The 26,247-nt window shown below is 39.4% G+C and overlaps 1 protein-coding gene across 20 annotated transcripts in view; it reads left to right on the forward strand.

The window, feature by feature from the left end:
* KLF12 (KLF transcription factor 12) overlaps positions 1-26,247 on the forward strand; it is a 235,085-nt gene that overhangs the window by 82,361 nt on the left and 126,477 nt on the right. For 19 of the 20 annotated variants that reach the window (XM_077781368.2, XM_085556264.1, XM_085556290.1 and 16 more), the window contains one exon: positions 8,109-8,198. In XM_077781368.2, the coding sequence (XP_077637494.1) occupies positions 8,133-8,198 (66 nt within the window). In that variant the 5' untranslated portion in view covers positions 8,109-8,132. The other variant, XM_085556353.1, reaches the window with a different exon arrangement.

Genomic DNA, 26,247 nt, shown 5'->3' on the forward strand with positions numbered 1-26,247 from the left:
TAATGTTGGCATAAGCTTACATTGCTCTCATTCAGAGGACACAGTTAATAATGTCTGTGGTTTATAAGAAGCCAGATTTTGGCTCTGACCATCAGTCTATTGCCATGTTTTATTTTAGGGGAGTGAACATGGCACCTGGAGGAGCAGCAGTTTTGTTGGTGATCTGAAGGGTTGGGTATGAACCCATGCAGCAGTGGGACAGACAGTATTATTGGTAGTGTGTTTATTTTCTTTGAAACACAAATGGCAGTGTAATTTCTGAAGCAAGTGTTGATGCCCAGGCCTATGAAACTGCTTACCCAGTTGTTTCACTGCTCCCTCTGGAGCTTTGCAGTTGTAGAGATGAAGGTGCTGTTGCTTTGAGGTGATGGTCCCTTTGGACTGCATGGAATGATGGTGCCAAGCAGATCCTGTAGAGAGCATCCTCTCTTCTTGGCAAATAGCAACAATGTTTGGCCTGCCTCGTACCACCTCATGCACAAATTTTTGACTAAACTGTGGCTACTGCTACAGGCTAAATATTCCTTCTATTCTCCAGCACACAGAGTCCTTGTATCTGTTTTTATGGAAGCACATTTTGCAAAGTGGAAGGTGGGGGAGCTGTGCCAGCCAGCTCCCTGTGCTTTCAGCAGTTAATTTTCTGACCAGAGAAGGTACAGTCAGGATTCAGAGTAAAATTGTAGTCACTGTGTATCTGCTGGCAAACTCCTGGGCAATGCCATTTAATATTCATTTGCTCAGCAAGTACAAAATAGTCACAATTTAGACAACAGTTAAGGTAACCCGTAAGTAATATGTGCAAATTTGGTTGCTGTAATACTAGAAAAAATCTTCCATGTTTCCTGTTACAATTTTTTTTTTTTCCAGGTGGTGAGATTTGTTTTTAATTACAAGCCTTATTAATCTTCAAACGCTTTTTAAAATTCTTCTCCAGTCTCGAGGACAGTTGACATACTAGAACACTGGTTTGGAAATTGAACAAGAGTTTTTTAAAAACACTTGTCTTATAATAGTGGTCAAGGAGAAGTGGCAATCTAAATCAATTACTAGAGAGTTTTTTTGTTGTTGTTTTTGTTGGGTTTTTTGGGAAAATGTAATGAGTTTTAGCTTGATGGTAGTCTTTCCTACTTGTCTGCACTTCAAAAACCCAAAGGAGAAACTATCAGGAGTTTATTTTACTGTTACTTATCAAGTGTTCTGAAAAGATGTATTTTAAAATAATTCTAGTGTAAAGATAAATGTAGTACATGCTTTCTGCACATGTACCCTTTCTTAAATATGTGTCACTCCTAAATGATGGCTCTTTTCCTGCTCTCTTTTTGACTGAGAGGTTGGGCTCTTTTCATTTTGTGGGACTTTTAAGTGTAAGGTTAAGAAAATCCACAGATACTTCCTGAATCCACTGATATTCACAAAAATAAAATATTCTGTGAATGTTGTATTAGGAGGAAAACAATGAAGTTAATGTTGATAAATGTGAGGCTTTGGTGTAAGTACTGTTGGTTGTAACCTGTTGTGTCTAAATTCTGTGCCATAGGAAGGATCCATAATTCTTTGTAGAAGCACTAGAACTGGCAGGACAGCAGAGCTGATGTAAAAGTATTTTAAGCCATCAAAGCTGACAGAGTTGCCTGTCGAGTTTGAGAAGTAGCAGATTGGCCTCCAGTTGCCAATGCATTTGATGATCCTCTGTCACCTGGAAGCTGACCACATCTCTTCAGTTCTGTTCTAAAACTAGCTTAAACCCAAGCTAATAAAAAAGATTTTAGCAGCAAAATTTGCGATCTCTGTTATCTTTACTGAATATTGTCTCAACATGAAGTCTTTTCCTGGAGACAGATCTGTAAAAATATGTTGCAAATTACAACACAGCTACATCCTTAGGTATTTGAGTACTTCATAATTTTGCAAGTCTGCTGTTTTCAAAATTAGTAGTATTTTTTCAAGAGATCTAGGCAATGGACCTGGAATTTGAGAAACTTGTGTTGCATGTGCACATCTTTTTACTGGTACGAGTGGGATACAGCCGGACATGGTCTGGTAGTTCTAGCAAGGATCTGAGCTGGGGAGCATGAGCTGATGGCTGACCCCTGCATGTGCCTCAGGCACTGACAGCATCAAGTCACAGGTGCTATTGAGGTCTGGGCTCTACCTGTCAGGCATAATTGTAATAAGAGACCACACTCAGAAGCCGTCCTAAAAAGCTTAGAGCTGTGATGCCTCCCTGCTCACTGAATACCATGCAGTGGAATGTTTGTGTCTCTTCTCACCAAAGAAATTTAATTTTGAATTGAAATGAACTAGAATCAACCCCACCCAGTTCCATATGAAAACAGTAAGAAGTCTAAGGCTTTACTTCACTTTTTTCACACAAAGTTTTTTCGCTTTCCTTGAAGCATCAGTAAAGGTAAACTATAGTTTTCTGGTGAATTTGACTGAAAATTCAAGTTTGGAGTAAAATACAGAACTACCAGAATCTCTGCTTTCATTATGAACATTTCACACAGCTCTGGATATAATTGCATATGATGATCTTATGGCAAGTCATGGGCTGTTACCCCCAGTTCCCTGGCAGAACTCCCAGTTAAGTGATTCTCTTCTTGCCACATCAGTGTACTTTCTTTAGCTGGTGTGTTTCATCATAGAGAGAACTGCATTTAAATGAATAACTGATCTTGTATGGTGTATAAATGCCTTCAGAAAACTGAGTTGACAGGTTTTTTTGGCTTTTGCTCCCTATGAAGATTGTTACATTCGATAAAAATGGTGATCCTTCAATCTTCTATTATCCCTTGAAACTAGGAGAAAAGACAATGTCATGTTTTGGAGAACTTGCCTAATAATACCTTTAAAAGGTTCTACTTTACCTCAAGTGGATCACTTCAGATTTTTCTCTTGATGTGTTATGCTGACTCTTGCTTTGACTGATGAATAACTTCTGTATAGTGATATAAGAAAAGAGAATAATCCAAAGTTGGGTATACGTATTTGGAAAAATCCACAAGGTAATCTTATTTATAAGGCATATAACTTACATAGGTTACTTCATGGTTAGTTCAGTGATGTTTCTAAGATGTCTGTGTAAAAAAGCAAGACTTAAAACCCTGTGTTTATAACTATCAAGAACATTGTTATAACAAAAATTACCCCAAGAATATAATGATGAATTAAGAAATTATTACAGGTACATAAAACTTGTGTAAAAAGAACTAGAAGATGAGGCAGGGGAAGTTTGTGTCCTAGCTTTGGGTGAGAAGGACTGCCTGAAGGTTGTTCATGGCTCTTAGCTGTTCAAATGTACTCCCTTAAGCTTGAAACTGTACTGAATTTGTGACTGCTCTTCCCCCAACTGATACTTCATTTCTCAAAATCAGAATGTGTCATGTTAGAAGTTAAGTTTGTACAGAAAAATAAAGAAAGATTTGGAATGAAGTGGGCCTAGGCAGAAGAAGCTGGGGATGGAGGTGCTTAGTTTTAGTCTTTGTTTCTCACCATTAATTGGCAATAAATTAATTTTCCCCAAATCAAGTCCATTTTGCTTGTGTCAGTACCCCATAAGTGTTTTTCTTGTCTTTATCTCATTTCCTAAGCTTTTCTTTATTCTGTTCTTCCCTTGTTCTATTGAGGGAGAGGAGGAATGCAGCAGTGGCTTGGGTGGGCATATGGTAGATGATGAAGGTCAAGCCCACAAGAATTTTTAAAGACTGAATTGTCAGCTGAACCTTTTAGGTCACCATGGAAAAAAGCAGAAGCATCAGTGTCTCTGTGTGCAGCTCTTCAGTGAGACTAAGCCTCTCATTAGTGGCAGCAGTAGCAAGCATCAATCATCTGCCTTGCCTCTCTATCACTTTTGTGTTCAGGAGTGAAACAAGACGAGGAGGCTTTCTTTCATAGGAATGTAAATGTTTGTCAATCCGTGCAGGAAATGTGATGGCTGAGTTCTGGGTGCTCTGAAGCCTGAGCTCACTGCTTGCTTTCTGGGGTTGCCTGGGGTAGGGCCTGTCTGAGGGGTAAAGCTTTAGTACTGTGCAGCTAGATGTGAAAATCTTGGAGGGTGAGAGAGACAACTGTGATGTGGGGTGGGGATATCTGGTTTCAGTCATCTTATGCTCAGAAGAAATTATAAAGGGTGTTTAGGGGTGTCTTTGTGGTGTCTCAGAACAGGAGGTGAGTTGTGGCATAAGATCATCTCTGACTGTTAAGAATTTGCAGTCTGATTCTCAAAATATATGGCTTGGCCAAATGAAAAACTTGCCTACAAAACCTTAGCACTTCTTGTGGAAGGCAAATGTCATAATAGTGTAATTCATAATTAAATAAACACTACAGGGTTCTGAGAGGGTTCGTATCAGGATGAGATAACAGGATTGGGGTTTTTTTTCCTTCTGCTGAAGTAGCAAAAGATAATTTAATTAAAAATTACAGCAGAAAGCCATCCTCATGAAGAATATACAAGTGATGGTTATAGAGGTGCTGTGCAGAAAATGTAGTCCTTTTAGGAGTGGGGAGAGTCTGGTTATCAGCTGACTGCTACAGCTTCTCAAAAGAGCTTGTAAGCTTGGAAGCGTATGTGTCTTGTGTAAGAACTGCTCTAGTAGCAGTTTCCCATATGGATCTGTGTATAATTTGTGTTTTTAATTAATATTTCAAGGGAATAAGTGTCCAAAAGTGATTAGTGGCAGGCTCCAGCGGATGGCACTGAGAAAAGAGAGCATTATCTCTGTTAGGATGAGTTACTTATCCAAGAGAACAGATGTTTTGGTAAGGTCACGCAGTGTTTGGCTTCATTGTCTGCCCAGCTTAGGACCTACATCTGCTGTGTGTTTTACGAAGGTGGTAAAGGAATCCACCAGGAGGGTTGAGGTGGGAGACTGCAAAAGGAAGGACTGTCACATGAATTAAGGTACCTTTCACCTGAGCAATTCTGGGGGCTGGAAGTTAGCTACCACAGTTAATGAAGAAAATGGGGTTGCCTGAATAATGCATTGACTCAATACATCACATCACCCATCTCTGCTGGTGAGTCTCATGAGTGTCATCAGTTAATGTGGGTGCTGGAGCAGCTTGGCCTCACTCTGGTGTGGATACTCCATCTGCTTGCCTGACCTTGGAGGCTCCTGGAAGAGCTCAATTCATATCCCAGCCCCAGTGGGAGTAACTCAAGCCCCTTTGCCTTAGGTGACAGCCCACTCTATGCAAGCCTCAGCAATTATACCTGGTTTGCTGCATGGCTTCGAACATACTGTAGTGCAAGCACTGGTTATGGCAGGAGAGTGCTGTTTGGCAGGATCAGCTCTCTGGGTGACTTTGGGCTGAATGTGTCTTCTCTGTGATCACACACAGACTGGATCTACTCGGCAGTGGCCTCTCAGGATGTGTCACACAACGTACTTCAAGTTATAAATGCAGAAGAGATCAAGTAGTTTGGAAATAATTTACTCCTGTGATTATTGCTCCTGTGAATTATAAATTACCCAAAAGGCAAAGCTGTTTGCAGCCAGAGTATTTGCTCTTCAGACCAGCATTCAAAAGGCTGCTTTTAAGAAATAAGATTTTTGAGAACAAAAGGAGAAGCAAACACGATGAAAATTTAGTTAAATGTAAATGTGTTAAATGGTACATGAACTAGTCAGGTTTTCATGATTTATCAGTTTTAAACTTCAAAGGCTCTGTTTAGCTTGCATTTTTAAAACTAATGAGTTTATCACAGCCAGTGGGGAAAAATGGTTCAAGTATATCAGCTGTAAATTGGTACAAAGCACTAAAAGGGACATTAGCCTCTAATCAGATTCTAACAGTTCATTAAACCTGCCTTTCCTCCGTGGCACTTTGTCTTCCCCCCTCCTTCTGCCTGTGCCTCCTGTGTAAGCCAGCGTCATCCCTTTGCTCAGGCGGGTAAAACTTCCTCAGGGACACGGTGCAGCATCAGCTCATCCTTCTTTGTCTATGAGCTAAACAGCCTAAGGGATGTTTGATGATGGTGTATTCCTGATCTTGCTGTAAAATACAACTGTGCTGCCTATAAATCAAGAAAGCAGAGGGACCTCTCAGATTGCAAAATAGGCACTGGGGGAGCCAGGAATGCCATGCTGGCTTCTGCTCTTTCTCCACCTCAAACCACATCCAGACTGATGTGGCTCAGTGGCACCTGAGATCTGCTGCTAATAAGTAAACAATGCAGTGGCCTTGTTGGGAGGAAAGATGTAAAGCCAGGCAGAATTTCATCCAGCTTCTTTGTGGCATCAGAGGCTCTTCCTGTGTTTTTTCCACCTCATGTCTCAAACACTGAATGCACATCAAGGTGAGGAAAATAATTTGCTCAGCAAACATAGGAAGAACTTGTCTTTCTTCCTCTTCCCGTTGTGTCAAGCTTTAAAAGTACAGTAGGTGTACAGCAGTAGCATAGCATGGTGTGAGACATCTCAATAGCTTGACTGGTTTCCATTCTTGTATATCTGATTGCAGAGGTGTCCTGCTGAAAATTACTTGTTCAATCTGAAATTTTATAATTCTAAGCATTTAGGGCTTCTTGTGAATGATCTGAATCTACTTTTAAAGGTAAGAAACTGAGATTGCACTTGCTTATCTACTTCACCATCAAGCTGCTTCCTGTCCTGTAGTAAGTAGCCACAACTTTGGGTGCTAAAATACACAGGACTTAAAGTGAGGGTGACACGGATTTTAAGCAGGTCATTTGCTCTGCTTTTGGTAGCATGTTGGGCATATCAGTTTCCCTTTTCAACATGTTCTTTAAATTACAATAAAGAAGTGTATAAAAAATAAACAGTTTCTGCAGTATTTATAGCCTGGAAAGTGGAGGTCCTGGGATGAGGTGTATTGGTTGGAAAAAAGAAAATGTTTAAAGTAGTTTAAGTTTTTAAAACGTAATTTGGAAGCTCTGTTCTGATAGACCATTTTCCTTAAACTTCGACTGAGGCAAGCATGATAAGAAACGGGGCTATGAATGCATTACTTATGAATAATGGCACCACGCAGTGCTGAATGGATCTGCTGCCTGTGAAATACAGGGAAAACCAGTTAGAGGACTACAAGGTACCACAGCAGAGGTGAGTTTCCAGTCTAGAGCCTTCCAGACAGGGCTGTAGGTTAATAACTGACTGTGAACGGGTTACTTGTAAGTGAAGTGTGCTCCGGTTACATTATGTGGAAAATGGGTGTGATGTTTCCACATTTCTGTAGCACTGAACAAGGTGTCTGGATTTGTAAGCTCACATTCTAGCTTGAAGGATAAAATGTTTTTTTTTTTTTCTCTTCATGTTGTCCAGACTAAATGGCAGCTGAAGGCACTTATTTTCAAACACCAGCCTTGAGCCTTGTCTGGAGTAGAAAATTGGTTCAGGTTGTGGTACTTTTGATTTGAAGGCACAAGAGGACTGTCCTCATAAACTGTTCCAGTAACAGCGGAAATGTTGATTCAGGGAAGCACAGTTTGCAAATTCTTCTTCAGCTTGAAGCTCTCAGCATATAGTGTCCATAACTACATGGACAGTGCATGTTTTTAACTTGCTTTTTTATCTCTCCCAGAGATAATTTTTATTGTTTCAGAGGTGTGTGGAGATTTTAATTTGCAAATGCTGATAACTTTATAAGACGATAAGAGATTTGAGCAATTGTATTTTAATTTGTAATGTGTATGGGTACAGGCCTTCACTGTAACTTCTCTCCATATAAGCTTTCTCTACCAGAAGTACAAGTGTTTTGACTGAAATCAACTATACCTAAGCATACTGCCGAAACCTTCAAACTGTTTGACACTACTGCTTTCTTTTCAGTTCTAAAACAAGGAATTAATATATGTGTACCTGTGTAATTAATTTCAAATTACAAAATAGTAATTGGAGATGATTTTTCCTTGTTGCTTACAAGGACTTTGTTATCTTTTAAGGATGACTGAAAGTATGATTTACTGTTTTAGCAGAAGTAGTACCTTGGCAGCTATTCCTTGAAATTATTATTACATCCTCCTCATTAACTTTATTTCCGTGGAAAGAAACATACTTCTACAGTATCATAGAACTTAAACCAGTGAATTGAAACAAGTGGTTTTTTTCATAATTTTTTATTAACCTTGTCCTTTTTTGCCTTAGGAGATCAGCGCCTTTGAGAACAGAATGTTAATGCTTGATGGGATGCCGGCAGTCAGAGTCAAAACAGAGCTGCTGGAATCTGAGCAAGGGGTAAGCAGAGGTTTGTGTGACCTCACTCTGGTAACCCTTCCCCAGTTTCTCTGTGGTTAGCTGTCCCTCCCATTTTCTTTTCTGTGTTTTTCTTTATTTCCACTGTTCTGGAGCATATTTTCTTGGACCTTGTACTGGTGAACATCTAACCTGATCTGCTGAAACACAGAACAAAACTCTGCAGAAGACTTACTGGAATCATCTGGAATAGCTAAGATGCTGTTGGTGTAATTTTACACCTATTAAAAATAGGTGCAGTTTAATTTAAAAAAAAAGGAAAATGAATAGATTTCAGTAAAGGAAACCATATGTCTGGGAAGTCCATATAAGTATGTATGTATGTATGTTTGCTATTCTGCCTTCTGGGGATATTTGCCTTACTGCAATTGTTTAATCCTTTTTATCCTCGTCCTACTCCATTTTCTGTTTGTGGAAACCTGCTCTTTCTCTCTGGTGAAATGCACTTGTTTATCATTAAGATAAGAGGACTAAAGCTGGTATCACGTCAGCTGCTGGATGCAGTACAGATCATGAATTGGATTTTGAGTTTTTTTACAGAACTTGGTGTTGGAGTGATAGCTTTTAGGAAGATGGGAGGGTATTTTCTTGCATATGTGGTATCAATGATCGTAGATTACAGCCAGGGGATCTATTTTAATGTATTTTATTTCTTGTTATCATGAAACTTTGTTTCCTTGTGTACATGATATGTTATTCCAAAGAATCCAAGCCACTTTAGTAATCTAAAGACATATGTCTTCAAAAGCAGCCTAATAGAAGCAGCAATGCTATTACCTTGTAAGGCTGGGCTTTTGTCTAATTCTGTTACTTGGCTTTTTCCCTTTCTGCTATTTTCTCAGTTATTTAATTGAGAATTGGAATGATATGGAAAAGAGGGAATTAACTTTCAGGATGACTTAATTTGAAATACTTGCAAGGAAATACCAGTTATTTAGGGTATTTTTGAGGCTTTAAGTTTGAGAGGAAGAAAAAGGTTGGCATTTAATTGAGTTCTTGCTCACCACTGCCTTCTTGAGAGCAAGTACCCTCAGAAGATACTCCAATATAATGTAATTTGTGGGAATGTAAAAATTGAACTGTTGTGTGAGCCACAATGATGAAAAGACAGATCTGTTCATTTTTAGTACCTTTTGGATGCTTTGCATGTCTTTGTGTGTAACAAAGACATTTCTATCTAGTGTTCAGAAGACAAAGGTTCCATTGGAATTTGCCTTTGTTCAATATAAAATAAATTCTGTGCATGATACGTATTGCTGTGTCCTTTATGAAGAGTATTTCCTTTTGCAAAGCATGAGTTGTTTCTGGAGTACCTACTTGGTGTTTTAGGAACTGGAAGGAAATGAATAATCTATATAATTTTTTAATTTCCTTAGAGTTTTTAAATAAAATTTTATGGACTTCTGTATAAACAGAAAATGATGTCACTTTTTCCCCCAGTGACTGAGCCATTATACAAAGAGCTTGTTTGATTTGGAACTTTATGCACTTTAGTACTAATTAAGTAGTGTCTGGTCAAGAGTCTCTGGCACCTTTATGATTCTTCATTAGGGAACAATCAATAAATACAGAATGAATTCTCCAGTTCACTAACAGAGGAGCTGGCCATTAGGATGGCAGTTGTCCAGCAAACACCTTATAATCTGAAGAGAACTGGTTGAAACAGATGTTTGGCATATACTTTGGAGGTATGCTTTGAATATGTAGATGCGGTATACATAACAGGGACAAGTGTTTGAAGGTTGTGATTACCAAAATCAGCATGTGGATCTCTTTGGGAAGATGAATATCGTAACTGGGAAGCATGGAGTGGGAACTGAAGTGTGATCTAAGTAGTAGGAGTTTGAAATTGTGGTGTCTGTCTGTGTTGTTATAGCGCCCAAAGTGCCTAGAGTTGCACCTCTATTACAGCATATGTGTGTGCAGGGAATGTGACTTCTACTTAAAACTTTGGGAACTAAGATGGCGTTTTGAGTCTTCTGAGCATAATGGCAAAAGCTTCATCACGTAGGAGCTGAACACCAGACAAACTCTTAAAAACCCAGAGGGGAAGACATTTGGGTTTTTTGCTGTTCTGGCTTGGTATCAGCTGTTGGCTCTAGGTTTGCAAGGGCAAAAGTGAGACGTGGGTTAAGGGTTATGTAAAAAAGGTTTAATCTGTGATTGGAGAATCATGAAGGCAATATCAGTTGTGGAGGAGTGAAACCAACAGCGTCTGGAGCACCAGTGGCCCCTGACTAGGATGGTGAGCATTGCTCTATCAGACTAGAGAACACTGAGCTGTCCTGCATTGCCCATGAGGCTTTAGGGTGCTATTGTCTTAAAAGTGCTGCAGGACCACTTTGAGTTGTCTCCTGTTAAAGTGTGAGCCCATATTTCAAATAAACATAGTGTTAATTTTAAAGAATTTTTAAGGATATATGCTGTTCCTTGTAGGAATGTTGAATGCTTTTCTGCAGGACGCATGAATATGTCATCCAGAAAATGTTTTGCACAACTCTGTAGTTGTGCCTCAGATAACTCTACCTTGTGATTCGTGGCCTCCAAGGTGGGATTCACCCATGGGACCTTGCTGGGGGAGTTTGGGTGTTGTCTGGACATTTATGAGTTTAGGACTGTGTTGCACACCCAACTGGTCCTCCCCTTGACCTATTTACTAAAGAAGTAGAAAACCCCTGGCTTAGAATTCTTGGTAAAGTGAAAATTGATCATTCCAATTACTGGACAGCATGGAAGTAAAAAAAAACTCAGAAGGAACATACCCACCTAGAGCACCAAAATGAAAGTACAGTTGGGAAAAAATAACACCAGCTTTTAACCTTGAGTTACCTTTTCACTTACTTTTTGTGACAGTTGTGGTAAAAAATGCACCATGTGCATTAATAAAAAATTCATCTTCCCTGTCCTGCTCTGGGAAACTTGGTCTTCACCAGGTTGTCTCTTGACTATGTATGGTGGTAGTAGAAGTCATGCATGCATGGTGTAGATGAGAACCAGGACAGAGCAGATTCTAGCAGTTCTTGCTGTATTTGGATAGCAAGCTAGACAATCAATCCATTATATTCCCTTGTTTCTTGTTTTAATTTGGAGACTTCAGTGTTTTGCAGAAGAGATTAAGTATAACACAAGGTTATTCTCTACCATTTGTGCATGAGCTCTAAGATATTTTAATTTTTGTGTTACATGTTTTGCTTCGTTTCATGATTCCTCTGTGTCTTTTGCTGTATTTGGTTGCTCCATCTAAACCTGGTCTGATACCTGGTCTGAACAGTTTTTAGGTAGTTTTCTTAAATAGTAGTCCCAGCCCTTATACTGCACAAGTGATACTTACCTAGAGCAAGTGAAGGTGAATTTAAAATGCAATACTGCAGAAGGAATAAGCAAAGAAAGTGTAGTCCAGCTGAGATTTTAGGGTAGCCGTGGGAGAATGAAACTGTGTGAAGTACTCCCAGCTGCAAAGCAGCCCAGTTCTCTGAAGGGAAATTAGAGCTGAGATTTCAGCTGTGCCCCATGCACTGGATCCTTGGAGTCTGTGACTGGAGGTGAGCAGGACACTGGAACTGCAGCCTCTTGGTGTAGTGAAGACAAACCTTTACCAACCCAGATTTAAGACACTGAGTTGAAGGTGGATCATTGTGGGAGAACAGGATTTAGACAGTGCATAAGGAAGACATGGAAGACATGCCTTATGAGATAGAGGTTACTAGTCAGATTTAGAACAAAGAGGTATTTACAAAGAAAATGGATTTTCTCTTTGCTTTGGAAAAAGTTAAAACAGTTCTGTATTATTTTATTGTTGCCGATTTAGAGTAGTTTAATGCTTTTAAGAAGGCCATCAGCATTAGTAAGAACACATGCTTATTTTTCCAGTGAGCTACTGTCCTTAATTTTGCACAGGAGATTTAATGCAGTCTATTGTTTGAGGCTTCAGGAAGACACAGTGCTGCTTTAATGACTTTATCACAAATGAAAAAAAGACATTGCATAAAAGATATCACATCACCCTTTAACAAGGCTTCATTATTATCTCCCCTACTGTGGAACAGGAGCTAGCATTGCTAATAAATTGGCAAAATTACTTTTAGAGATATGAATTTGCTTATCATTTAATATCCTCCAGTGACCTACAACTTTAGATCTTTTGGGCTGCAGTAAAATCTTTCTCAGTTACCAGCTTCAAAAAAGGACATGAAGGTGGTCCCTCCCCATGAGGCTGAAGGTGGGGTACTTCAGCAGGAAAAAAAAAAAATTTCATTTTTATCTGTGCCAAAAACTATTTTGGAAGTAATACTTCTTACTGTGAAAATATGTGGAACCTGGATTAATGTATTGGTAATAGAGACTGGGTGGAGAATTTATTAACTGGTGGCTACTATTAAGAAGTTGGATGAATAGTGTTGACTGGCTTCAGTGTGGAGTTTGAAAATCCTTCTAGTCGTTGCAGAATGTGGCCCAGTTTCTAAAAATTGGTAAATTTTAGTGTTCAGTTCCACTTTTCAAGTATTTGCTGAGTTGGGCTGTGAGCTGTTGTTAAAAGGGGATATAAATGTGGGACTTATATTCCACAATCAGTCTTAAAATACAGAGAATGATGAACTGCTAATTTTCATCAGTCTTTTTGTTTCCAGATCTGCAGTCTCATCGATTCTTTTGCCTATATTTTTTTTTCTCAAATCATCACTGGAGGATTATATATCTTACTCTGAAGTCTCCTCCTAATTCTTCTTGATCTGTCTTCATTCAAATCACTTATCATTACTGAATTATGAAAGGAAATTATAAAAATGACAAAACCCTTTAATAAGCTAATACTGTTCTGTGTCTTTCATAGCAAACCAAATTATCCTCTTGTCTCATATTTGAAGAATGCCTTCCATCCTTATGTTGTTATATACATAAACATGTTTTACCTCAGCCTGGGTAATACTGACATAAATATCTTATTTTTAAAGATTTCCAAAAATACCTATTCACAGTCAGTTGATAATATACTCCATGACTGTATGAAGAACTCTTTTGCAGTGATTCAGCTTGGGCACGTTCTTTTTATTAGTAGAAGAAAGAGCACTACTGATATTTGCTATTCTCAGTTGTGAGTTTCTGCTTCATTCATTTACTTATTTTTTTTTCTGAATTACTTAATGTTTAGCATGACTGATTTGGGGAAACAAGTTGTGTAAGGACAGTGCACATGTATTGATTTCTTCTGCAAAGAAAACCCTTCTTGCTTTCTGTTGGTTTTTTTCGGCTTGCAATTGGCATCACTTAAGGAATTATGAAGTGCTAGAATCACAGCTGGTACAATTCATTGGTTGCTTTACAGTGCCATAAATCTAGAACAGTCTTCAGAAAGAGGTCAAGATCTGACTCCAGATGCTGTAAGGACCCAACATACAGGGCAGGATGCAAAGCCCTGTGAGATGTACTTAAGGGGATATACTGTATTTCCTGAGCACAGCTGAAGGTTGTGCTTGCAGCCCAGAAGGGTGCAAGTCACATCCCAGAAGGATTTATGTCAGTTGGATTAATTAGGTCAAATCAAGCATCACAAGCTCACAAGCACTGCGGGTGCTGTTTTGAGTGGAAGCTTGCAGGAAGAAAAAAGGTAGCCAACTCCTGCATCTTTGCTATCATCCTGGCATTCTTGCTCAATCCATTGCCAGTGACTCAATGACACTGGGGAGTGTAGGGTCAACTGATCACTGGTCCAAGAAAACCTTACCCAAAGGGAGAGAGGGAAGGGTTGTGTAGGTCCTGCAAATCATACTTGCATGTGAAGTCATGGATTATCCTCTATTATATGGAGATGAGGAGAGTGGGAAAAAGATTGTGGGTGCTGCTTTTGATTACAGCTGGTGACCTGTATTTAGAACTACATCCTGAGACATTTTTACTACTTCTGGGACCCCAGCTGCCCACTTCTGACATGTCTCTGCACTGCTGCTTTATCAAACATTGAATCTTTTCAATGGTTCATGTTTCTTATTCCTTTCAAAGTCAGCTCATGTGTAGGGAACCAAGGGGTTTGTCATGGATGTAGGTGTGGTTTCCTTATTTGTTTTTTTCATTTGTTTTTTCTCTCCGGGGATCAGACCCAAAAATGCAATAGAAAGGTAATAGATTTAAGACCAACAGGAAATGATGGCTTAACCAGCTCAGCACACTTGCCAGGCAGTCTCTTTGCCAAGTTAACCAAGACTGCAGACTAAAAATGCAGGTGGGGTGGTAAGATGTATGATGCTGTCTGAAATTCACGCTAAGTGAAGTATCCCAAATCCTCTGAGAGTTAATTTACTGTCCGCTGTCTGCCATTGCTTTCCTTTCCTAGGCAGCTAAGTTGACTGTTACAGAGCACAGCACAGAATGTGCTCCTTATTCTGTCTGGCATTGTTTGTTGTATGTATGGTAGGAACAGGGGGATTTTCACTTGTGGGTGAAACTTAATTGTGTGAGGTGTTGTACTGATAAAGGGTGGTCCCAGGGTATCTAGGTTTAATTAATCAGAAATTTAGACAGTCTTCTAATGGTATTCTTCAGATATTAGTGTCTGTGCTTATTAGGAATTCAGCAGCAAATATAAAGGAGTGAAGCAGAGGAAGATCTCTGCTCCAGACAGTGAATTTAGCCAACAGTGCCAGGCTCAAGAGATTTCCTGTGCCTGTAGTAACAGAAGGGCAGCAATAAGGTGGTTTAAATTACAAGAAATTTAGATTTTTAGGAAGAACTAACTGGTAGAGGAGAAGGATAATTCTTTATTTGCTAAGGTTGGAGGAAGTTTCATAGAGAATGTGGGATGTTACCCAGAAAGTAACATTGCTTAATATTGCTACAGTTCCATAGCAAAAGCACAGTTACGGAATTTATCATGTTAGATACAAAAATTGGTATGTTTTACATGCTTATATGGATTAGAAAAATAATGTTGCCTTTGGGAGAAGAAAAGTTGACCCTTTGATTGGAGCATAGTGCTAAAGTTCATTGCAAGATTATAGTTTGATTGCCTTCTATCCCCAGTCAACTATTTTGTGAGCTCACCTTCAAGCCAGTCTGCTTTTTTGATGACGTATGACCCCTTAGCTTGCTCTGCTACTAGAGCTTATGATGGGAGCCTCCTGGAAGATTTATTCAGCTGAGAAACTGGGCATAAAGAAAAACAAGCATGATTTATACAAGCTGTATATCTGTGGTTACTGTGAATTCCAAAATCTACATTTTGTGTTGAAAATAAATTCCTGTTCAAGATGTGAAAGGTCAACATTTCCATTACTGCACTAGAGAAGTCATTGAAAATGGTTTAAAAAAAAATCTCAAGAAACATTTTAGCCATCCAAATATCTACAATTATGAAACTCCCCCTGATAACCCAAGTTCCCATGACATTCATGTGCGCTCCATTTCCTTCTCTTTGGGGAATCCAGTATTGACAGTTTAGCTGTAATTGTGATTGAGCTTGCAATCCTAATTGAGGAACGAATGCGGGACAGATTTTTATGCATTATGCCAGAAGGGTATTAACACTGTAGTCTAGGAGCTCAGAGCATATATACATATATGGTATACAGCACTGTATTCTAAAATCCTGTTGCACCTCTGCCTTGAAACTCATCACAGTTTTGTGTTTTTTCATGTTACAGTGCACTTGAATTCAAACATACAGCAAGGAGTATTTTAGACTTCATGTATGAAACTATTACTGACATATGAAAAGCAGTTATTCTTCTTGTCTGGTAACTCACCTGATTTGGCATCTGAAATTTAATTTAGGCTGCAGTGGCAGTGAAATTCAGTAGGTTACAAGTATACATAACCCCTCTGTTCATATGGAAAAACTGAGGAAGGTGAATTAGGTAATTTCACTTTCCTTAAAAGAAAGCTACCTTGAATTACCTCTTGTTTAGCTCCGTCTATGATTATATATGTGCATGGCTAGTGCAGGCCTGGTGATGCATGCTAACTTTTGTGGTCCAGAGCTCTTGATTAAAAATGTTTTCCATTGAAACATCTCTGTGAAATAATTGTTACTCACAAAATCTTTAAGTTATTTAGCTGGGAGAAAAGTTAGTCATTAGGTTTCCTTTTGTTCTACTCACAGATGAGTTTAATGGATTTTTTTTTTTTTTTATAATGCTCATTAGAGTAGTCAGTTCATTATGACAGTATATATTTTGCTCACCAGAGCACATTGGTATGTTCAAAATAGAAATGAGATGGAAGTGACTGGGCTCTTGTCCTTTCCTTTTGTTTTGACTTTGGTAAAGTGAAATCTTCTCTCTTCCTGGCTCTTAGTTCAGTAATTGCTATACTCAATTTCTTCAAGGACTCTTGAAGTGAGAAGTATTGTGTAAGTGTGCATTGTTACTATATTTTTATTATATACTGGCTAGCCTAAGAAAAATAAGCATAAGCCAATATAACTCAATAATTTACAGTATCATGAGCACTTCAGCGTCATGAGGCAAATGCCATTATGTTATGAAGGTGCCAAAATGATTTTAATCCTTGCTGTTCAGTATAAGAAAGGATTACTTCTACTTTTCTCTTGTTCATTGATGTTCTGTTAGCTTTTCTGTTGGAGGTTGTCTTATAAATACTGTTTTTGATGTATATTTTACTTTTGTTCTGTATCCTGCTGGGGAAGTACTGAAAGAGCTGTATATATTTTTTAGCATATTTGGCTTTTTTCATTATTTCTCCCTGTGGAGTCCTTACATAAATTACTGTAAGGTTTCTGTTTTCTTGAAATTCTTTTGTTTGTTTGTTTTAGGTTTTTGTTTTGTTTTGTCGTTTTTAAATTCCCTTCACAATCTCCTCACTGTCCTCCTCTTCCCACCCCCACCCTGTTTCACATTGCGAGGATGAGTATTTAATAAACTGTTATTTAGAGGAGCATCTGCTTTCAGACATCCTTTTACAGATGTTGTTATTGCTTGTTTCCATCACTTAAACATAACAGACAACCCTAGGAACTGCAGGAAAAAGCCAGTAGCAACCACCACCAAAGGTGGTGTTTGTCCTCCCCTGCCAGCACAGGCAGCTGCTCATGCTTCCCATTGCCCAAGGATGGAGTCTAAGCAGACAAGTATGGTAAGACCCAGCTCATTGGGGTGGGCAGGGAACAAGGAAGAGGAGAAGAGGTTCTGAGGATACAGTGGAGGGAGGACAGGTGATCTTCCCAGGCAAGGCTTGTTCATGGAAAGGATTATGTTAGATTAGCCCACTCAGCCCTGTCTCCTCCAAATTGCCTCCATTCCCCCGGTGCCTGGAGGGAACACCAACCACACAGATGTCACATGCACCCTGCCTCCTTTGTCTCTGTTGATGTTTGTACCTTGTTTCCTGCTTTCATTGTAGGAGGATACATTGAGATTGGTACTGATGCCGAGACACTGACTTTGATCTTCCTCTGTGATGCTCTCTGTGGAGCGTATGCCATTGCAGTGAGGGAGATACTGAAAATTCTGTAGCAGTCATATCAGTTTGTCCTTGGAAGACAGCAGCATCACCCTCTCCTGTCTGGGTTACAGTTAGGCTTGATTATGTTTTTGATGTCATGGGTGCCTTCCCACAACATTTTCTGCTTTCTTTTTGCCAATTTCTAGCACCTTTCACACATAGTTGAGGAAGGTGCTGCAAGGATATCAGCAAGCTGTTCCCTGTTTCAGCCATGAACCCAGATTTTCCTTGTATTGCTGATGTAGTGGTAGAAGTTCTTGTTGCCTTTGATATTCCCATCAAGTCTAAACTCTAGATGGGCTTTGGTTTACCAACACCACCCATGTGTTCCTGTGTGATATTTGTGTACTCATCCTTTTCTTTCTCCTCCTGCTATACTGCCTTTTTGTACTGGAGCTCCTTCATGTGTTTTATGTCTCCCAAACTGGTGTTCTAATGCTTCTTGCTTTTCTGAGTGGTTACATGTACTAGTGTTGTACTTTGATCTCCTTAAAGACCTTCCAGTACTCCTGTGCTGTTCAACCCTTTTAGAGGTATCTCCCTTGAGATCCCACTTAGTTCCCTGACAACTTCTACACTCCTCTAGTTGAGAGTCTAGATTGACCTGGACTGGGTGAGTGTTAGTACCATTCTTTCTTCACTCTCCTCTAAAACTCCATTGCTTAGAGGTCATGGTACCCACTGATTACCACAGCTCCACTTGTTCTTTTTTCCACACTGTGGTCATTTTGTTTTTGTCTGTATAGGATTTTACAAGAATGCAGGAGTGATCACAGTGAACCTCAAGAGGGGTTCTTTTTACGCGTACAGTGGCAGCTGTTACCGTGTACCTCCAGAAAGCACAGGCAAAAAGCAAGCATTCAGCAACAGTGCCCTGGTACACCTACCTGTACCTGTCGTTCTGCAGGGACCACATGAGCAGAAGGTTAGGGTTAGAGTTAGGGTTTGATGTTTAGTATTGCAAGTTTTCACTTTGTGCTCTGTGGAGATTCTCCTGATAACCAGAGGCTGTGGTGTAGGTTTTGACCTGTAAACCCTGTCTTGCACCTTCCTACTGCCATCCTGAGACTGCAGTAGGAGCTTGAGATGTAGTGGTGTAAATGGTGGTGGCAATGAGAGCATTTCCTGTGACAGACTCTTGATTTATTTTCCCATTACTTATAGTAGAACAGAATTGTGGATTTCTGGGGAGTCCATATGGTGAGGTGTCTGGGGAGGGCAGAAGCTATGATGTTGAGAAAAAAAAGACTTCAGTTTTTATTCCTTCAGCTACTGTGTATTGTGGAACAATGCTCTGTGATAACTTCATGGTACTATAAACCTAACGTTTAATAGAGTACTTAGGGCTTTTATACTAATATGTTGTTCTGTTGTTGAGTAAAAAGTAGTAATGTTTTTGACAGCTGTCACAAAAAAAAAGTCCCCTGTGGAAGTAGTAGTGGTCTGGGCTATGATTTATATGGCAGAACAGCTGTTTGGAAGCTCCTGTCCACTGTTAACTCTTCTGAGGTTGTGCCAGTGCAGAGATGTGCTCTAAGGTAGGAAAAGCAAAAGGAAAAAACTGAAATACCTTTAAGAGTTTTTCCTCTCTAAATTCTGGTTATTTTACAGATCCAAGTTAAGGTGTAGGTATGGACTAATAAAAATGTTAGATCTGCAGCATCCACAGTTCTATGTGATCTGCAGATCAAAACATGCTGTGCAAACATGGCACAGAAACATTATTGATTTTCATTATAGAAAACTTATAAAATCGAATAGAAAAAAAGAGTAGAAGCCAAAACAGTCTCGTTGGCTTCTGAACGGAATAAGCTAAAAAATATAGAGTGAAAGGGTAAGTATTACTTATGTCTGGTCTTGGAAAACAGTTTATAGTTTGGTTTATTGAAGCTTGAGTTTCTTTCCTGTGTTGCTGTACATATTAGTTTTCATGAATGGATTTAGACTGAATTACTTGAAATGCGCTTAATGTTTTTTACTGAATAACCATTCATTGTATTGATGGGATAAAGAGTTTAACATAAAATAAGTGTGTTAAGTTGTTAGTATTAAATACTCAAATATTAATTTATTCTTACATAAAAATTCCATAAATACTTCTAGTCTAAAAAGAGGTCGCCTTGAGTTTCGTAACAATATTACTGTGTAGATTGTGACCTTACTGTTGTCAGAAAGAAGAACAAGTATTTCTTAAAGGCTAAACAATAAAATAACTGCCTGCTCTAGAAATTTGGTAGCTTTAAATGGATTATGGTGAGACACTTGCAGCTTCTGTTGAATTGGTATTTGCAAGTTTGTCTGCAAGCCCCAAGCTGAAAAGAAAAAAAATGGTACTCAAAGTATCATGAGTCATCAAGGTTGGAAAAGAACTCCATGATCAAATCCAGTGCGCTAAACCATTTCTCAAGGTGCCACGTTCACTTGTTCGTGGACAGTTCCAGGGATGGTGACTCCACCACTTCCCTGGGGGTCCTGTCCCAGTGCTTAATCAGTTTCAGTGAAGAAGTTTGTCCTAATGTCCAACCTGATAAAGTAAATCCAGATCACACATGCAGAGTATGAAATATCTGGTCTACAGTGGAAAGCATGATGTGGACTTTTTTTTGAATGATACTTACATTCTTTGCTGAATGCTTAATATTCAGTATCTGCTTGGCTTTTGAGAACTGAAGGAGTTCTGTTACTCATGGCACTGGCTTGGGGCCACGGTGTACCATGCAGGAGCCTTAAATCTATAAAAACTGCTACCATAATCTCTAGAAGTCTTTAACAGTCATTAAAATAATTGGAATAAATCAATTGAATTAAATGTCCTTGCATTCTCATGCAGAGTAAAGTATTACCATGTTAGGTTATACATTACTGACATGATGCTTGTTCTTAGTTTTGTTTAAACCCTGCTGTTAAGCTAATACACAGTACATCTACAGTGAGGAAAGTTTTTGTGAGGTAGTGAACTTTAAATATTCTTTATGGACTAATTTTATTTGTATCAAATGCTGGGATGAAGTGCGTATGAGAGGGTTTATTGTTGTTTATGCACCTGATTTTTAATAGATTCCTTGCCTTCACTCAAATGATTTCTAAAACCATATAATCTCTAAAAAGATAAATGTTTTTGTCATTATCCATCAGTTAGTGATTAGTACAAATTACATCAGCAAATGTAGTTGGAGTGCATCTCTGTTAAGCTAACTTTCTGTTTCAAAGTTCCATAATAACATTAGATGAATTTGCCTCACTCATTTTAAAGTAAGGGAAAATATCTTTTACCATCTAAAAGATGAATGATGTAGGTCAGTAACTAAGCCTTGACCATTTCTCTGGTGTGCTTAGGAGTTGCTGTTTACATTGAGTAACTGAGTAATTAAGTCCTGAACTACAGCTCCTCTGCATAATGTCATTGCCACAGAACACAATGACTGTGCACACCTATGGGTGCCAGATGCAATTCAAATAAAAGCCCATGTGAAGGAGTATTTTATAGGCAGCAATGGCATGAAAGGGTGAAGAGGGATCAGTGAAGCTCTGAGTCCTTGGGAACTGAAAGTAGGCAGAGGGATAGAAATTCGTGGTGGGAATATGTTGCCATGCCAACCAAGTAATTTCTCTAACAGGAGGAAACTGGTAATGAATAACTGCTGAGTGGGAACTTTAAGAGAAAAACATGCTCTGTGGAAAACCAAAAGGTTACATTTTTGATGCTCGACCTTCACCATTCCCTCTATGAAGTTCTGCACTGGCAATCTGTCTGTCGGAGCTTCCTGCTGTCCTGTACCAGACCCTGCTGTGCCCATCTGCTAATCTGGGAAGTGTCTGCCTGCGGTGTGGTGATGGGTACCAGTCCTGAGCCTGTGCTGCAGGCTGACCCAAGCCCTTTGTGAATCATTTCTCAAGGACCTGTGAAAGCCAGATGTGGGTTTCATGAGGCTGTCTCCCTTAGTAGCTATTTTGGGTGTTCCCTTAAATAATTGACTAACATATTTACTTTTTGTCTTCCCTATTTCTTCTAACACAGTATGAAAGCTCTGCAGAGAACAGACATCTTAAAAAGATACTTATTTCTAAACTCTGATAAGCCATATGTTCTGGAATTTGGATGTGTTTTGTTCATGTTTTGTCTGTAGCTCTTCATAGCCTTCTGATTTTATAAAAAGAGGAACAAAAAAATACCTTGAAACTTTATCTAATATGTTGATTTTTTTTTGTTTGTTTGTCTTGAGTTATTGCAGGAGTATTTAGAAGTGCGAGGCATTTGCATTGCTTTACCTACAGTGCCCTTAAAGCAGTATTCAGCTTGCACTGTGATCTGTGTTTAGATGGGTACTCCTGCTATGAGGGTTTGTGCACTGAGGGTGGTATGAGCCATCTCTGGGATCAGAAGAAGACAGACATATTAGCAGAGAGTATCTCTGGATAAATTTGCCCCTGCTGAGTTCTGAGCTGCTGCAGCTAGGCTGCTGCTGGTCCCTGGCATGGCCAGGTGTCATGGAATCATATCATGGTTCAGATTGGAAAGGACCTTAAAGAACATTTAGTTCCAGCCCCCTGGCATGGGCAGGATACCTTCCACTAGATCAGGTTCCTCAGAGCCATGTGCAACATGGCCTGAAGCAAATAGCTGTGCTGTTCACCTTGTGTGGGTGGCTTGTGCTCCTCTGCTGCCTTCTCTCAATTCCTTTCTCCTTCTGTTGTGTACATACAAATCTCTGCATTCTGAGTGTTTTTGTTCTAAATTATGACATCTGCTTTTTCTGGGTAGGGTTCATGGACTGCTTACCAGCCTTAACAAGATTTAATACTCCTTGTAGTAGTAGTCTTACTGTTAATTTTAGTGAAGGCTAGGTCAGACCTTTGAAGAGGTTGTCCCATTCCTGTGTTCTTTCCTTCCCCAGCTCCTCAGCTGCCATTCCCAAACTGATGCCGATAACCTCGGGATTGCTTAGTGAGCCAGTTCAGCCTGACAGTCTGACATAAAAGTAGCTTGGAGGGAGGAGATGAAAAACCCAACAAGATTTGGCTTTCTTAGGCATCAGGCAAATGCCAAAGTAGTCTCAAAGCAGAAGGAGTGTGCAGGGAATGGGAAGAGTGACAACACATAGCTGGATATGTGCTACCCTAATTCATGGCTCGTGCTCTTAGTCATGTCATGTGCATGAAATGCTGTTAGGGCTTTGCTTTTGCAGTTTGCAGGTGCTAAGTGACTGAACAAGGAAGGCATTTTGACTCCAGCAAAAGACTGCTAAGTGACATGGTTTGAAAGAATGGAGCTGCCTGACAGCATAGCCAGTGCTTATTAGGGTGATATGGAGATCTCCCTGCAGCTCTGTTTTTCCTGATGGAATCTTCTGGATTTTTTGTTTTGTTTTTGAATCTGTTTTTTCTGAGCATGAGAGATTGCACATGTAAAAGAACAGCAGTTCTCAGACACCATGGAGAGCTGTGTCTGAGGCTCATCCTTTATAGCACCTCCATGTAAGCAGTGCTATTGCTAGTAATGGAGTATATCAACATTTGCAGCCACACAAGGATCAAGGCCTTTATGATGGTGATGTATCTGTATGCTAGAAGTCTTGGGAGCATGTCATAAAAAAAAGATTAAAATGCAGTGGTAGAGATGTCTTAAGATTTATTGCATCATTATCTCACATGAAACAGTAATATTATCCTGGCATGACTGAACAAAACCAATAATGTGAGAGTATCATTATTTATTTTGTCAACCTGCTGATTATCTCTAGACATTTTCAGAAGCAAAGGCATCCTCAGCAGTGAGGTCTTCCGTTTCAGGTAGTTTGAAATACAGTAATTTCAGGGAGGGAAGCTGGATCTACATCACATTTTCATCTTCCATGTGTTCCATAGCTGGGATGTGTTCATCTCTGAGTTAGTGAGACTCTGTAAGTGCATATGGTTTCTCCTCCTGGCTTCTGTTTGCTTCTTGGAAAGCTGACAGATAAGCCCCTGAGAAGTTGACTTAGGAGTTTATACTGAAGAAACATAAAGACTGATCCCTTTCCTTATTGAGCTGGAGAAAGAAGGAGCTGCGTACAAAATATACCCTCTATTCTCAGTGTAATGAATCAGCAATTACAGCTGTCTATAAAACCTGGAGACTGCACAGCTCAAGATACAGCCCATGACATAATGCTGTTCCATCTACAGTCACAGGTTTATTTTTTGGAGATTGTTATTAAGGAGTAATAATAAAATGCTAATGTAATTCAAGAACCATCTGGACACTGCTTGAGCAAGGAGGTTGGACCAGGTGACCCACTGTGGTCCTTCCAACCTGACCCATTATGTGATTCTGTAATCTTAATATTTATCCCAAGAAAGGAACTTGAATAAACTCCCCATTTTTGTGAGACGAGCTTCGTAACCTGTAAGTGATGCACCAAACATGAAATTGCAATGTTTTAGCATGGATAGAGCCTATTGCTAGTGGAATGTCTTAAAAATGAAGGACACAGTAGCAGAAGATACTTATCCGGAACTGCATTCAACATTCAGTGATCAGTATGAATAATACTATTATTGGTTGGACATTATTGCTGTAACAGCATAAAAGCAGCACCAGACTTTTCAGTATGTGCCTAAGACTGTTCTCATTATGGATTTCTTGTTCTCAGTATTTTGTTTATCTATAGCACTTTGTGTATTTCTAGACATGTTTCTTAAAATTCACTTATCAGTTTGCTCTATGCAAAAAGTGGCTAAATTGAAGCTTTCAAAATAGCCCTTTTCGTATGAGATAAAGATAAATGTATTCATTTCGGTCAAGCTTCAGTTAGATGCTTGGTCTAATTTTAAATTCAGAGTGTATCTCCTCCCAAGTAAATCATCTACTTTACAGCTACCCACCACTTCAAGTCTGACCTTGAGGAAGTCAGAGAACTTCTCACATTCTCATTAAGCTTGGGGCAGGGAAGAAGTCTGCTGGGCCAAGGGAAACGCTCTTGTCATGAATGCCCAGAACATCTTAATCTGGTCAGATGTTAGGTGGAGAGGCTTATCTGAGTTCAGTTGTCAGGGAAGAATGTATGGAGAACAGTTTATCTTGGCTAACCAGCCTCTAAGTCAGAAAGGGATTAATAGATGAAAAACAATGGCTTCCCTTGCACCCTGATAAGAACAAGAAGTTTGTGCTATTTACAAAACCCAGGTATTGGTTTTGTTGTTGTTTGGGGAGTGAGGTGAATGCTGCTCTAGATGATGCCCAAATGAACTTTGTGTCCCTAATAGGAAAAAACAGGTTTTCATCCAATATATCTGGTTTCCTCTGTACTATGTTATACTAACCCCTGTGCCATGTTTCCTCAGTCTAAAAATCATGGCTAAAATACAGTAATCAACCTGTGTGTTTCACTACGCTTCTTAAATCTCAGTGCAGCTCTTTTTATAAATGCTTGACAACCTGTTCTTTATATTGGTATACAAATGGCATCTGAGTACATGGCATGACATCATGTGGTAATATCCACAAAGAAGCTTAGCTGACATTTAACCTTTGTTACGTGGGCATGTGGTGAAACATACTGTGCATTAAAGCAGTTTATGGTTGCGGTCTGGTTGTGTGGAGTGAAGTGGTAGCAATAGCAGGCTGATTTATTTAGAATGCTCATAAACACCATGGTGAGTCAAGCCATTGGACCACTCACTGTAGCAGGATCCCCAACAGGTGAGGAAAACAGGGAAGATGGAAAAAGTCCATGCAGTGTGATCCTTCCTTGGAAATAACTTAGGTCAGTCAGCATTTTTAGGTGATTTTAAGCCCATTGTTATACTTGAGTAATTGTATTGAATAGCAGCTGATGAACTCTTCCCAGTAAAACTTTTTTAATCCATCTTTTAACTCCTATATCCTTCTGAGTTCTGGGACACTGGTGGCAAATGTAGGCTACTTATTTTCAGTTATTTTGCAACTGTTGTCTGCCAGTTGCATTAGGTTTTATGTTGTGAAGATCAGTTTCCATATCAATTGTTACTTGGATGTTTAGCATAGAACTTCAGTCATCATTTTCCAAAACCATCTGCTTTATATATTCTTGAAAATTCTTGTCTCACATCAACTTTGTAAATGTATGCTAAGATACATTTTTAAATATCAGGTTCAGGGTCCTTCTTCAGTAAGTATTTAAATGTTAAGTAGCAGTGTTTGAGCTAATCATCCTTAATCTCTGGAACTTGAAAGACAAAAATCCTCTGGGTCCTTGGTTTTTCACCACTAGGTAGAATGGATACACTAACCAGTGAAGGTTAACGTGTCAAAAACATCAATAATATCAATAGCTCCAGGATGGATGTGCCACTGGCCCAAGCTGGGGCCAATTAGAAATGGTGGTAACACCTCTGTTAAGATTTAAGAAGGGGAAAAAAAAGAAATACTGCACAGATATATTTGTAGTCAGAGAAGAATAGGATGAGAATGTCTGAGGAGCAGCCCTGCAGAGACCAAGGTCAGTGGAGGAAGAGGAAGAAGAAGGTGCTCCAGGTGGCAGAGCTGGGATTTCCCTGCAGTTCATAGTGCAGACCATGGTGAAGCAGCTGCCTCCCCTGCAGCCTGTGGAGGTCCGTG

Source organism: Lonchura striata, chromosome 1 (assembly GCF_050655825.1).
Source record: "Lonchura striata isolate lonStrDom1 chromosome 1, ASM5065582v1, whole genome shotgun sequence".
Lineage (NCBI taxonomy): Eukaryota > Metazoa > Chordata > Aves > Passeriformes > Estrildidae > Lonchura > Lonchura striata.